Source organism: Loxodonta africana, chromosome 5 (assembly GCF_030014295.1).
Source record: "Loxodonta africana isolate mLoxAfr1 chromosome 5, mLoxAfr1.hap2, whole genome shotgun sequence".
In the NCBI taxonomy this organism is placed as follows: domain Eukaryota; kingdom Metazoa; phylum Chordata; class Mammalia; order Proboscidea; family Elephantidae; genus Loxodonta; species Loxodonta africana.
This window is the reverse complement of record NC_087346.1, coordinates 23,377,622-23,393,146: the sequence shown is the minus strand read 5'-3', so window position 1 is coordinate 23,393,146 and position 15,525 is coordinate 23,377,622. Positions and strand designations below refer to the sequence as shown.

Below are 15,525 nucleotides of genomic sequence, written 5' to 3'. Positions count from 1 at the left end.
TAACAACGACTGTAAGGGTGGTGCAGGACCAGGAAGTGTTTTGTTCTGTTGTGCATAGGGTGGCTATGAGTCGGAGTTGACTGGACGGCAACTAAAAACAACATCCCAAACTGAATAATTATGCTGATAAACCTGAAAAACAAACAGCAGATAAATCTGAGGAGGCTCTGTGAATTGCTAAAGTCTATTATACTAATTTTTTTTTTTTTTTTATTATACAGTATATATAAGAAAGTATTAATTACATAATCTGGAATATTTTACTCAGTAGTCACTGACATTTCCTAATCTGAACCACATCAAAAACCTACCTCCCCTCTTTTTCTCATTTCGAATTTCCCACTTATGTACTGGATTGGATGTAGTGATCTGAATAAGCCCAAGTTTTCCATCTGATGTTCCAAATACAAGGTCTTCTCCAGAGTCACCTAAGTTATAATTAAAGTCAATATATTTATTCCACATACTCATAATACCTTTTTAAAAATTAAAATATTTTCATATGATAAAAAGATGGGAAACAAAATTTGGGAGGATGGCTACATATTTACAGATGTTTACAGACACAAGGGACAAGACCCTCCCCAGCCATCTGATTTTAAGATAAAGAAACTGAAAACTGGAGTTCAATAACCCATTACTGTTAGTTACTGGCAAGATACCAGAACACAAGTGTCTCAATTCCAATTCATTTTCTTTCTATCTACATTTTCCCATTTTCACTTAATATTTTTCATAAACACAGTTATTAAGAATCTAAAATACCCGGACTTAAGTAACATAAAGTGCTCCCTTATGTGATTGTTAAAAAATAAAATCCTAATTACCGCCATTTCCATTGTGTAATGCTAAGACAGTAGGTGGTCCAGGAACTTCAACTTCATATGTAAGGTCAGATCCCTGAGGGAGAACAAGTATTTTAAAACTGAAAAAGAGTACCATTTTATTACAGTCCCAGTAATGGTTATAGATGTAGCTTGCACTGCGATAGAGGTCTGACCCAGATATGTGCCTGAAAACATAAGTAACATCTATATTCTACTATAGTACATTTAAGAACATCCAAAATAAAACTACTGGAAAACTAGGCTGTGAATATTAACTTACATTACTGTACTGTTGTTAGATGCTTTTGAGTCAATTTCAATTCAGAGCAACCCCACGTGACAGGGCAGAACTGCTCCATAGGGTTTTCTAGGCTGTGATTTTTACTGGAACAACCTTTAAGTTAGCAGCCGAGCACTTAGCCATTGCACCACCAAGTCTCCTTTAACTTACATTACAGGTATAAATTCCAAAGATGGAGACAGCCTGTGGTGACATGACCTCAGAGCTAAACGTTTTGTTGAACTGCAGCAATTACCTAAGTTTCTGATTCAGTTAATCTACCTGTTACATGTTATTTACCTTTAAATTCTATTTTAATGGTCCTGGTACATGTTGAGTCGGAATCGACTCAACGGCACTGGGTTTTTTGGTTTTTTTTATATGTGTGTGTGTGTGCGCCCATTTTATTAAAAGTCACTTTCAAGAAGAGGTGGTAGTAATTATAATTTCTACTATTAAAAATAACCTTAAGCTGTTGCTTTAGCCAATCATGGTTTTTAACAGAAATATAAGGACACCAAAATATTGTTATTCTCTTCTATCACTCTTATTTGTCCAACAAATATTTACTGAGTGCCTACTTTGTTCCACACACTGTCATAACACTAGAAAATTCAAATTTATAATCCTGATCTCAACTATTCCTTATTAAAGCCTAAAACTCTGTCCCCAAGCCAATTTCCTCTTTCAATTTGATTGAGGGAGGGGAATGATGAAGGAAGCAGACAACAAAAGAAAAGCTGGACAGGGGAGGGCCTCTGGAGAGAAGGTATATACTCCATCTGATAATACTAGTTCAGAAACTATGAACGAGAAAAAAAAAGGTGTCCTTTTTCTTCTGTATATGCCTCTCCAAAAACTTGCCAAAAATTGGAACACATTTGCCTCAAGTACAAAAATAAAAATCATTTTATCAGTTAAAAAAATTCTTTCATGTCCAGATATAATTTTATGTAGGGCAATTAAAGTAGTATTAATCACTAAGACTGTTTATCTCAAGTATACATTGTTCATCAATATCCATTTACCCAAATTATATGAAATTATGAAAATGCAAATAACAGTAACCTGCAAAACTCTGAGCACTCTATCCTGGCAGGCCAATACCGGTGTAATACGAGGTAATCTTTCCACTGGAAGGCAGATGATGTCATTGATTTTGTCCCCAGAAAGGTAATAATGTTGGTCTTTGCAGTCACAATAATGGTTATAGATGTAACTAGCACTGAGAAAGAGGTCTGAGCCAGATATGTGCCTGAAAACATTAAAACAGTAATTTAAGGTATCTAAAAAAAAAAAATTAGTTTTTTTTATGTATCAATGGCAGTGGGTTTTTTTATATATATAAAATAAGCAGAGCTAGCCTCCTGAATTTTTTCAGAGACAAAAACAAGTTTATGTATAAAGTTTACTATCATTCTATCACAAACTGAGAGCACAGAATTTTTTAATTTCCCCCACTTAATTTCTAGCACTTTCAATATAATGCTGTTTTGACTGTGAAAGGTGAAAATGGGGCATCTTAAATCATCCTCAGACTCCTCAATAAAAACTGAGTTCACAAAAACTTAAAATAAGAATACAGATGATCATTTAATTTTCTATATTTGAAGACAATTTGTGTACTATGTGCCAATCACTGTCCTAACTGACTTCAAGGTAAATGATTTAGCTCATTTACTCATCATACTAACAATAATAACAACCTTATTAGCTAGGGACCATTATATCCCTTTTTACAGGTAAATAATAAAATGTTAAGTAACTTGCCCAATGGCACAAAACTAGTAAGTAGGGGAGTGAACTGCAACTCAGGTAGTTTAGTTCTAGAGTTACCTTCCTTACTACCACACTAAATTGCCTGGGAAGGGCTATTTATCTACTTTAAATGATTAGCAGCCCCCCCCTCCAAAAAAAAGTTTGATTAGAGTTTTATCTTGAAAAACAGATAAAAATAAGTTCACTTCAAATTCAAAATTTAGGCAATGATCACAACTACGTTCTAATCCTTAGACTGAATCAAGTTTTCATTTGGGGGAAACTGATAAAAATTACATACCAGTGTAATACATCTTTCACTTCTAGATTGCTTTCACCACATGATGACAAAGCAGACCATTTTATTTGAACTCTTCCCCAATTTCTCTACCTCTGAGGTCTCTCTAGAAATTTTCTAATGCTAAAATTATTTTCTGAAGAGCTTACTCTATGGTGATTCTCACTGATTTTTCTCTTCAATTATCGTTTAAGTGGCCTCACTTTGTGGCTCTGCATATGATTTCAACAGTCCTATTAAAATCATTTGTATCAACATCATGAAATCATACATCTTTTTTAAGATTTTCATTTTGAATCAATCTGCATTTTATTTGCATTATATTAACAGACATACCATTTGGCAAACAATTTTGTTGAAAAGAGGAGGGTTAGATAGCATCATTAGAAAGGAAAGGATATGCAAATGGCGACCAATTTTTAAAGCAGTCAGTTCCTTATTGAATGGTTTCATGTTACAGCCTTGGCAATCTTGTAATTGTGGGGATTCAGATAATAAACATTAAAAAATTTAATAAAACATCTTTCCATCCCACCTCTGCCACCCCAGTAAAAGCACTTAAAAAACTGATAAATATATTACAGCTTCGAATCTGAAACCAACTTTGCTTTTAGTTATTTCACAATCATCACTGGCCACCCCTATCTACAAAAGCATTTAAGGTGTTACATTTCTGTCGAATCACTGAAATGACTTCCACTTCTACTGTTAAATTCTTATCTAATTTAATCAAGTCAACGTTTTATAGCTCATCCGTGTCACTCTGCAGATGTTTGGACAGCTGTGCATTATACAAAACTCTGCACTAACTCACAAGAGTTCCCTAACTCAGGTCTGGCTGCTTTGACAACCAGGCTGTGTCAGCATCAGCCACAACAAAGAAGGAACTTTTTTGTTAAACCCATTCTTGGTTATTCTGATTTAGCAGGTAGGAGGTAAGGCAAGGGATCTGTTTTTTGTTTATTTGTTGCTTTTGTCTTTAAGTTTCTCAAGGGATTCTCATAATTAAAAGGTTTGAGAAACAGTGGAATTAGATGAACTTTAAAGACTTGTCTATCCCTCCACAATTCAAAAACTAAAATTTTAGTTGCAAAATTTCACATACTGAGAGGCTTTTAAGGAGACTGTTTTTCACTTAAGAGCCTTACCTGATTCACCCGAAATTATACCCTCTTAGCAGTCATGAGCATTGACAGCCAGACTTTTAACAAAATGATGCTGGCTACAAACCAGAACTACCAGAGACAGCTAAGAAAGAGAAACCTAAGAGATTTCTTTCACTTTTTCCTCTTTGCCTTGATCATGAATCGTGACTGAATCAAGAAGTCAAAAATGAATGTGTACATATTATAAAGGTCTTAAAAGGAAAACTGCATTTCAAACAACCAATTTTGGATTGATTTCAAATATAATTTCTGATTAATAAAGTACCTTTAAACCCACTGCCGCTGAGTTGACTCCATCTCACGGCAACCCTACAGGACAGAGTAGAACTGCCCCATTGGGTTTCCAAGGCTGTAATCTTTACAGAAGCAGGCTGTCATGTCTTTTCCCTATGGAGTGGCTGGTGGGTTCAAACTGCTGACCTTTCAGTTGGCAGCTGAGCACTTTAACCACTTTGCCACCAGGGCTTCTTAAAGTACCTTTTGTTGTTGTTGTTATACGCCCTCAAGTTGATTCCGACTCATAGTGACCCTATAGGACGGGGTAGAACTGCCCCGTAGGGTTTCTGAGGAGTGGCTGGTGGATCTGAACTGCTGACCTTTTGGTTAGCAGCCCAGGTCTTAACCACTGTGCCATTAAGGCTCCCTTTAGTCAGCTGTATTTCCCAGAAAATCTTTTAAGATATGATGCTTCATCAAATGTCCTACATCTGTCCCATACCTGTTGCCTTCAAGCTGATTCGACTAATTAGCTACCCTATAGGACAGAGAAGAACCGCCCCACAGCGTTTCCAAGGCTGTAATCTTTACGGGAGCAGACTGCCACATCTTTCTTTTGCGCAGCCACTGGTGGGTTCAAACCACTGACCTTTCAGTTAGCAGCCCAGCACTTAACCACTGTGCCACCAGGGCTCCTTTACATCCATCCAAAATATTGTAAATGGATAAAAGGAAAACAATAAACATACATAGCTTTAATGCTCTCAGTGAGGTTTGTTTCAAAAGAGAGGAACTGTTTTCCTCTCTTCGTGAAGCCTCTAATCTCAGATCCTGCCGCGATAAAAATTTTCTCCTGAGGCGTGTTAAGAACCCCTCCAAGCTCCAGCCTTGCGATCTTCTGTCCTGGTAAAGTCTTAAACACTGCCTGCAAAAATAATTAGGGAAAAAGTTATTAGGTATACAAATTGTTTTACTGTAAGCATTTCCTTTTACCATAAAAGAGGCTATGATTTTAAACTTACAAAATGTTATAGTTCCATTATGTGGGAACACTTCTAGATTAAAAATCTATTTTAGTGAATGGTTTGATATTTTTGCCAAATATCTTCAACCTTTGGAATATTTATTCTTACGCATATTTCAATAATATCATTAAATTCTAAACCCTTGCAACTCAAAATATGGTTTACTAAGCAGCAGCATGGGCATCAGGTAACTTATTAAAAATGCACAATCTCAGGCCCCACTCCAAACCTTCTGAATAAAGCTGCATTTTATTCCCCAGGTGGTTTCCCAGGTGGTTTCAATACACACTAAGGTTTGAGAAGCACTGGTTTAAATAATACTCCTATCTACAGGAAAGTCCAATTAGCAAAGTTTCTAACAGGTCCAATGTACATTTTAATTATCTTTTTAAAACTAATCTCTCCTGCTTTATTTACAATTTTTATAAATTTTAGTAGGATAAATAAAAGACTACAGACTTTATGTAAAATGTAAATGTATAACTTAATACCTATAATCATCTCTCTTTACTTAATTGGAAAGAACACTCTCATCATCAATTTCTTCTTGGTTATTTTACATTTTAATATCAGCACCAGCTTCTCTCTCTTCCTCTCACTCCCCCTACACAAATGACTTTATACACATAGAATAAAATATTTGGAAGGATATATGAATCAATGTTAAGATGGGAACACTGCATTTCAGGTAGTTTTCAGTCTCTTCATTCTTTTGTAACATGTGTATTATATACAATTAATATCAGCGTTCACATCTCACACCCACCCAGTGAATATGATGGGATAGTCACTATCTTGATTAGGTTACATTATGTGGCAAATGATGGCACAGTCACTTCTGGGATTTCGTTATATAAAATTCCACTTTAGCAGACCAGAGAGCGAGATTTCCCTGTTGTCTTCGAAGAAATAAGTTACCATGCTGTCAGAGGGCCCGTAAGAAGGTTATACGGCAAGGAAATTGCACGTGGCTCAGGGAGCTAAGAGGCCCCTGCTGACAGACAGCAAGAAAAAAGGGACATCAGTCCTACAATGGCAAGGAAGTAAATTCTGTCAACCACAGAAGCTTGGAACAGGACCTCAAGCTCCAGAAATGAGCACAGCCCAGCCAACAGAGACGCTGCAGCATGTGACACCTTGACCAGAGGGCAAAGCTAATCAGCGCCAGGACTCCTGACCCACTGAAACTGTGAGGTAATAAATGTGTGTTGTTTTAAACCTCTAAGTTTGCGGTCATTTGTTACACAGCACAGAAAACTAATACACCACTACAGGCTGCCAAAGATGTTTTCCAACTCACTACACATGACTTTTGTGCTGCATGCTGCCTCATATAACTACTTCCCTCAAGACCCACTTTCCATTGTATATATTTTGGAAATTGTTAACCTAAGATTGTTCAATAAGTAGTATATTTCTCCTTCAGAAAAGTTTTTTTCTTCTTGGAAAAAACCTGATACTTACCACTGCTTCTCCCTTCTTCACCCCAAAACACATAACTACCCCATCCTGATCTCCAATAACCACCTGTAATAGATTGAAGAGATATAAAATTATTCTTATTGTGTTCTATTAATTGTATATGGAAAAAATAAGATTGTCAATACATAAACTACGACTTTAAAAGTAGAGACCAGATCATCTCGAAAAGGTCCCCTTCACCTCAAAAAGAAATCCTCCAAAGAATTAGAAGAACAAAAGAGAAGAGAGTTGTTATGGAAACTGTTGACCATATATTCTGTTCCTCAATACAAACAAAAGAATATGGACAGAAACTGCAGGGAGGTAATTTTTTTTTTTTCTTAACTGGAGCATGAGAACATCCTAAGATTACTTTCAAAACAGATTATCAAATAAAGTTATGGCCGACCTATTTGGTATTTTTTTTAAATGTTTTAATGAAAAATTTCAAATATATTCAAAAGTGGAGAGGTTATTATAATGGATATCAATGTATCTATCACCTCACTTCCACAATTAACACGTGGCCAGTAAGTTACTTTGAAATAAATAATAAAAAACTCAAAATGCATTGCTGTTGAGTTAATTGCAATTCATGGCTTTCATCAAATACTCAAAAGGGTTTGAGATTCCTCCAGAAAGTTAAGAGATCTATGGCCAAAGCACATGTCCTGTGAAATATTAAATTTTTTTTTTTTAATATTTGAGACTTGTTTTATGTCTTAATGCATAGTCAATTCTCTAATGTTCTTGTGTGCTTGAAAAGAACATTTATACTATAATTCTTGGGATGGGCGTTTATACACACACATGTACAGACACACATATACATGTATATGTGTATATAAAAAAATAATATATATATTAGATCAAAGATAATTGTTTTTCTAATTTACACGCTTACCTTTTTTCTACTTGATTATCAATTTCTGAAAAAGAGTTGGATTGGAGCCCTGGTGGCGCAGTGGTTAAGAACTCAGTTACTAACCAAAAGGTTGACAATTTACCACCAGCTGCTCCTTGGAAACCCTATGGGGCAGTTCTACTCTATCATATAGGATCACTATGAGTCAGAATCAACTCAGTGGCCATGGGTTTGCCTTTCTTATTTTTTTGGAATATGTACCTCTATATTTATTTCTCATGGCAACCCTACAGAAATAAATATAGAGGTAGATGTCAACACTTATTTTTTTTTTCAAAAACTGATGATCAAGTAGACAAAGGATAAAGATATAAATTAGAAAAACAATTACCTCTGATCTAATATATATGTGCACATAAGTATATATGTGTACGTGTGTGTATAAACACCCACCCTAAGAATTATAAATGTTCTTTTTGAGCACACAAGAACATTAGAAAACTGACAATGCATTAGGATATAAAACAAGTCTCGAATATCAAAACAATGATTATTTCACAGGACATGTTCATCAGGCGGTGATTTCTTAACTTTCTGAAGGGATCAAAACCTTTTTTAGTATATGATGAAAGCTACAGACTCCCTCCCCAGAGCAACGCACATTCACAAATAATTATGTACGTATTTTCAGGGGATCTTTGGTATTGGCAGAGACTTGAGATGAAAATACATATAATGTTCAAAGTTTTGAATTTCTGACAATAAACCACTTCCATAATTTACATACCTAAAATTTATTACAGAGATTCTCAAAGTGTGGTCCCAGGACTCACAGGGCCACCAAGACTGTTTTAGGGGGTCTGCAAGGTCGAAACTATTTTTAAATAATATTAAGTCTTTGTCTTCATTAGGTTGATGTCTGCACTGATGGTGCAAGAGCAATAAGCCAAAAATAAAAACCAAATCTGTTGCCACTGAGTCAATTCCAACTCATGGTGACTCTACAGGAAGGGCAGAACTACCCCAGAAGGTTTCCAAGGCTGTAATCTTTATGGGAGCAGACCGCCACATCTTTCTCCCACAGACTGGCTGGTGGGTTAGAACAGCTGATTCTTTGATTAGCAGCTTTGTGCTTAACCACGGTGCCACCAGGGCTCCTTCAAAAAAGCAATGGTGGGTAAAGAATTGTTGATGACTGATAAGAGTCAAAACAATGACACCAAACTGTACCAGTGGTCACTGCATTTTTCATCACCATTTGAGAGCTAAAAAAAAAAAATGCCAGTTTCACATAAGAATACCCTTGTGGAAGCAGTAAAACATATTAATTTTATTAAACTCCGACCCATGAGTACTTGTCTTTTTAGTACTTACTATGATGAAATAGGAGCTATGCAAAAAGCACTTCTGCTGCATACCAAAACAGTCTCAAGGAAAAGCACTGTGTAACTGAATTACGAGTTGAACTACCTGTTTTTTTTCAAGAAACATCACCTTAACTTGAAAGAACAACTAAGAGCTATAGTTATTAACACTTGGGTATTCAGCATTTTCTTGAAACTGAAGGAAGTGAGCCTGTCACTTTGAAGGAAAAAACTGACAGTATTTGTTGCCATCGATAACACTTGAAATTTCAAGTGAAAATCAGTATTTTGGAAGATTTGTATCTGCTGTGAGCCTGACAGCTTCCCAACACTTACTGATTTTTCTGGTGAAATCAATAAGGAGCCCTGCGGGGTACAGTGGTTAATCACTAGGCTGCTAACCAAAAGGCCGGTAGTTCGATGCACTAGCAGCTCCTCAGGAAAAAGATGTAGCAATCTGTTTCTGTAAAGATTGTTGTTGTTGTCAGGTGCTGCCCAGTCGGTTCTGACTCATAGCGGCCCTGTGCACAACAGGAAGAAACACTGCCTGGTCCTGCACCATTCTCACAATTGTTGCTCTGCTTGTGCCCACTGTTGCAGCCACTGCGTCAGTCTAACCTGTTGAGGGTCTTGCTCTTTTTGGCTGACCCTCTACTTTACCAAGTATGATGTCATTCTCCAGGGACTGATACCTCCTGGCAATATGTCCAAAGTATTTAAGACCCAGTCTCGCCATCCTTGCTTCTAAGGAGCACTCTGGTTTACTTCGTCCAAGACAGATTTGTTCGTTCTTTTGGCAGTCCACGGTATGTTCAATATTCCTTGCCAACACCACAATGCAAAAGCGTCAATTCTTCTGTCTTCCTTATTCTTTGTTCAGCTTTCCCATGCATATGAGGCAATTGAAAACACCACGGCTTGGGTCAGGTGCACCTTAGTCCTCCAGGTGACATCTTTGTTTTTCAACATTTTAAAGAGCTCTTTTGCAGCAGATTTGCCCAATGCAATGTGTCTTTTGATTTCTTGACTGCTGCTTCCATGGGTGTTGGTTGTGGATCTAAGTAAAATGAAATCCTTGACAACATCAATCTTTTCTCCGTTTATCATGATGTTGCTTATTGATCCAGTTGTGAGGATTTTTGCTTTTTTTATGTTGAGGTGTAATGCATACTGAAGGCTGTGGTCTTTGATCTTCATCAGTAAGTGCTTCAAGTCCTCTTCACTTTCAGCAAGGAAGGTCATATCATCTGCATAACACAGGTTGTTAACGAGTCTTCCTCCAATCCTGATGCCCTTCATATAGTCCAGCTTCTTGGATTATTTGTTCAGCACACAGACTGAATAGGTATGATGAAAGGATACAACCCTGACGCACCTTCCCTGATTTTAAACCATACAGCATCCCCTTCTTCTATTTGAACAACTGCCTCTTGATCCACATACAGATTCCTTATGAGCACAATTGAAAGTTCTGGAATTCCCATTCTCTGCAATGTTATCCATAATTTGTTATGATCCACAGAGTTGAATGCCTTATCATAGTCAATACAACACAGGTAAACATCTTTCTGGTATTCTCTGCTTTCAGCCAGGATCCATCTGACATTAGCAATGATATCGCTAGTTCCATGTCCTCTTTTAAATCCGGCTTGAATTTCTGGCACCTCCCTGTTGATTTACTGCTGCAGCCACTTTTGAATAATCTTCAGCAAAATTTTGCTTGTGTGTGATATTAATGATATTGTCTCATAATTTCTGCATTTGGTTGGACCACCTTTCTTGGGACTAGGCATAAATACAGATCTCTTCCAGTTGGTTGGCCAGGTAGCTGTCTTCCAAACTTCTTGGAATAGACGAGTGAGTACTTTCAGTGCTGCATTCATTTGTTGAAACATCTCAACTGGTATTCCATCGATTCCTGGAGCCTTGTTTTTCGCCAATGCCTTCAGTGCAACTTGGACTTCTTCCTTCAATATCATTAGTTCCTGATCATGTTACCTCTTGAAAACGTTGAACATTGACCAATTCTTTTTGGTATAGTGTTTTGTGCATTCTTTCCATCTTCTTTTGATGCTTCCTGCATCAATAAATATTTTCCCCGTAGCATTCTTCAGTACTGCAACTCGAGGCTTGAATTCTTTCTTCAGTTCTTTCAGCTTGAGAAATCCTGAGCATGTTCTGGAAACCCTATGGGGCAGTTCTACTCTGTCACACAGGGTCCCTATGAGTTGGAAGGAGCCCTGGGGGCATAGTGGTTAAGAGCTCTGCTGCTAACCAAAAGATCAGTAGTTCAAATCCACCAGGCACTCTCTTGGAAGCCCTATGGGGCGGTTCTACTCTCTCCTATAGGGTTGCTATTCTGATTTGATGGCACCTACCAACAACATGACTCAGAATTGACTTGATGGCACATAACAACTACAACAACAACATAATGAAATGTATCAATATTTGGAAGATCTGTATAACTTGATGAACCAATAATCTCAAATCATCGAGGGTGCAATAAAATCATGCAGGGTTTTTAAAAGATTCAAAGTGCGAGACAGACCAATGGATATTAATGTAACAGAGTATGAAAAGTTCATCAACATGATTTCAGATTCCACATGGCACCTAAAGAAACTATCGTAGGTCAAGGTATTTAAATACTGCTTCCTTTTATCAACTACACATCTGTATGACCCAGATTTTCTTCATACACTTCAACCAAAACAAGGTATCACAACACACTGAATACAGAAAATAAATGAGCATTCGGCTGTCTTTGCTACCAGGCATTATATTAAAATATAAAGCAATGCCTTTCTTCCTGCTAAATTCTTTTTTTGTTTTAGAAAATACCTTCTTTTCACAAAAATGATTATATAAACATGCAATGGATTTATTATTTTCAAATAAAATAATTAGTATTTTAAACAATTCTCAGTTTTAATTTTTATATAAGTATTAATGGATATAATCTATATAAACAAAAGTTCTTTAAGATCATCAGTAATTTAAGAGTGTAAAGGGATCCTGAGACCCAGAAGTTTGTGAATCATTGATCTAATAGGCTGAATACAATAAATGACAATCAGAAACCTACTGCTGTATCTTGATATATACCGTACTCACTTTGAAGCTATTAAAATATCCTATTAGCCTACTAAAACCCCCCCAAAACCAAAGCCGGTGCTTTCAACTCAATTCCAACTCAAAGCAACTCTACAGGACAGAGTAGAACTGCCCCATAGGGTATCCAAGGAGTAGCTGGTGGATTCGAACTGCTGACCTTTTGGTTAGTAGCTGAGCTCTTAATGGCTGCGCCACAAGGGCTCCATACTAAGAAATTGTAATTGCAGAAATCATAAGATAAGTATTTCTATAAAAATAATGATACTATTAAACACAAATGTGTGTAATTATTTACTTAAAGTTTCAATTCCTCTTAGAGATATGAGAAAGTTTAAAGAAATCATTTTGTCTATATCCTATTTTACATTTCCTTCTCCATATACACAATATGATACACACAGAGTAAATTATTAGCGGAAAAAACTATATTATGGTTTTTAACTGGTTTGCTAATATGATTTACTAATTACACATAATGAAATTATAATGTACAAGAAAATTATTGTGTGTAAATGACCCTTGGTATTCTGACCTCTGTTCAAATAACAAGAAATTCAGTTCCAATTTACTATTAGCATTTTTAAAAAAGCAACTTAACAATGATGAAGGAAATATAAATCTTTCTCTGTAAAACATTATCCATACAGTACCTTTTGTGTAGCTCTATGTTTTGAGGCAGGAAGTAGCTTCATAGTCTTCTGAGTGGTCACTCCTACCTAAGAAAACACACCAGCATTTGCTAAATGTTCTCTTATGCACTGCAATTTGAAGTTATTACATCAGATGTAAAAGAATCACCAGTTTCATATCACAGTGAGTCTTTTTTTTAAACTGCAATTAATGATGTAACTATTATTATCAATGACAAACTTATATTCTAATGAATTATGTCACAAAAGAGAGAATATAGGAAAACAACCAAAAACAGCAAAATATATCCAGAGAGTTGTCAAGCCAAAAATAATTATGTGGCATTACTGGTAGGGTGCTTCACAAAACAATACTTCTAGAAGCCTTTTTTATAAATTCATACTACTTGTTAAAGAGTTTTTTTAAGTGATTAAAAATCTTTGGAAATAGATTAGCTTTATTAAAAACGAAACAGAAAAATTTTGCTGAAGTACCAGACATGCTGATGACTTGGTAACATCCAATCTAACTAATGGTAAAGATTATTTTACGTAAGGTAGGGAGGATGAAAACACCATGGCTTGTTCAGCAGGGAACTGTCACTAGTGGTATATACTTAGATGAGAAGGATAGGGCTATTGAGAGAGAAGCTGGAGAAAAAAAAGATTAGGAAAGAACTATGAAAGAACTTACATGTAATACAGATCTATGATTTTATTCTGCATTCCGGGGTATAGTATTAACATTTAAGGTAATAATCTCTTTAGATTTGTATTTTTGGAATACCAGTCTAGCAAGTAATGCGAAGAATGGACTGAAGGTAGGTGAAACTGCAGGCCAGGAGCCCAGTTAGGAGGTTATTTCAATTATCCAAGCCAGAGAAGATGAGAATCTGAACTGGGGTAATGGCCATGGGGGGAATGGGACAGATTGAAGAAACATTTAGAACATAAAAGCAGCAAGATATGGTGGCCAGTTCAACGTGTAAGAGATTAAGGTGAGAGTACCTAACATGACTCCCAAATTTCTAGCTTGAGGGAAACTGACTGGGCAACCATTTGTACTATTAATCTAAATAGAGGAGATGGGAGAGACAGATAACGAATTCAGTCTTAGATCTATTTCGAGGAGGCTGAAAGAAATCCTGAGAGAAAATGTGGTGTAAGAGAAAGAAAAACTGTGGAATCCAAGACTTTGTTTCAAATAGAGACTCTCCATCATTTATGGTATTAAGCAAACTGCTTACCTTCTCTAAGCCCCTGGATCCTCATCTGTTAAGACTATCCACTTTGCAGAATCTTTTATGAGGACTAAATATTTACGTAAAACTCTTAGAATGAACTAGATGATCACTAATGGGTTGCCACTGCTTTTCTTATGATCTGCCTGGTGCTGTCCGGCTCAAAGTTGGGACCATGGGTCTGGCGCTCGGGAGAAGGTGCGGGGTAGAGACAGATCAGGGAGCTTCAGGCCCACAGGGAGCCGCAGCCGGGAAGGCGGAGGAAAAGGGCCCTAAAGCGAAATCCGGCGAGAGCACCCTCAGCAGGCGCCAGGTCCGCGGGGGCGTGTGTCACTTCTTTCCAAGTCCCAGTGGACCGTCACCCACCAGCCGGACCTGTCCGCTCCCCGCGAGAGGGTCGCCGAGAGGGCGGTGCCCGGCCGGGCTCTTTCGCGCCCAGCTCGCGTCCGCACCGGGAGACCCGGACAGAGGTCTGTGGAAGAACGAATCCTCTCAGGGCGCGAAGCTCAGCCAGCGCGGCGCTTGCCCCACCCCCTCGGATTTACCTGTAAATAATCTGCTCGGTTTAAATTCAGATCCATGACGGCTGCACTGACGCGCCGGGCAGCGCCGGGCCAGAACAGGAAAGACAGGCGCTGCGGGCCCTCAGACCGCGGACCCCGCGACGAAGGCCGCCCGCCTCCCCCTCTGAGGTGCAAGCCCACGTACCGCGGCCTCCGGCGGGGGATGCAGGGGTGGGGCGTCGGGGCAGCAGCGTCGGTCGTGACGTCAGTACGTTCACGTGAGTAGTCCCTGGACGAAAATACGCCCCGCCCACGCGCCCACAGCCCGCCTACTACCTTAACCTGCTCCAATCAGAGGCGGTGAGGAACGCAGGACACGGTCCAGGGGACCAAGGTAGGGCGGTTTCCAGGGAGACAAGAGACGCAGTCCTGGCTCCAGCCCTTTCCCTTTGCCCTGCTTTCCTAGCTCTTTCCCTCAGAGCATTCCTCCTGCTGTGTGGAGCTCTGGTTTGAGTCCCCGGTCGACTCTAACCTACTTCACTTCGTTAGTGCGAAGGGAAGAATTCGGCTCCACCGTTATAAGCGTTAGCTTACAATAGCAGTTCTCAAAATTCTGGCCTCAGGGCTTTTTTACAAAACCCTTAAAACTATTGAGGACCCCAAAGAATTTTTGTTCATGTGAGTTTTCTACTGATATTTACTGTATTAGAAATTAGAGCTGAAAATTTTTTTAATTCATTAAAAATAAACCCATTGCATAGATTACATTTTAATG

At 38.0% G+C, this 15,525-nt stretch overlaps 1 protein-coding gene across 2 annotated transcripts in view; it reads right to left on the bottom strand.

Annotated features, from left to right (window-relative positions):
* The window catches only part of BBS7 (Bardet-Biedl syndrome 7), a 45,311-nt gene extending 30,313 nt beyond the window's left edge, over positions 1–14,998 (bottom strand). The window contains exons 1-7 of one of the 2 annotated variants that reach the window (XM_003410426.4): positions 14,793–14,998; positions 13,028–13,093; positions 7,035–7,097; positions 5,295–5,470; positions 2,176–2,362; positions 828–900; positions 312–428 (exon numbers count right to left, since the gene is read on the bottom strand). In XM_003410426.4, coding sequence (XP_003410474.1) covers positions 312–428; positions 828–900; positions 2,176–2,362; positions 5,295–5,470; positions 7,035–7,097; positions 13,028–13,093; positions 14,793–14,828 — 718 coding nt within the window. In that variant the 5' untranslated portion in view covers positions 14,829–14,998. Of the gene's footprint in view, positions 1–311; positions 429–827; positions 901–2,175; positions 2,363–5,294; positions 5,471–7,034; positions 7,098–13,027; positions 13,094–14,253; positions 14,754–14,792 lie in introns of those variants that run through there. The other variant, XM_023548630.2, reaches the window with a different exon arrangement.
* Between the last annotated feature and the right edge of the window lie 527 nt (positions 14,999–15,525).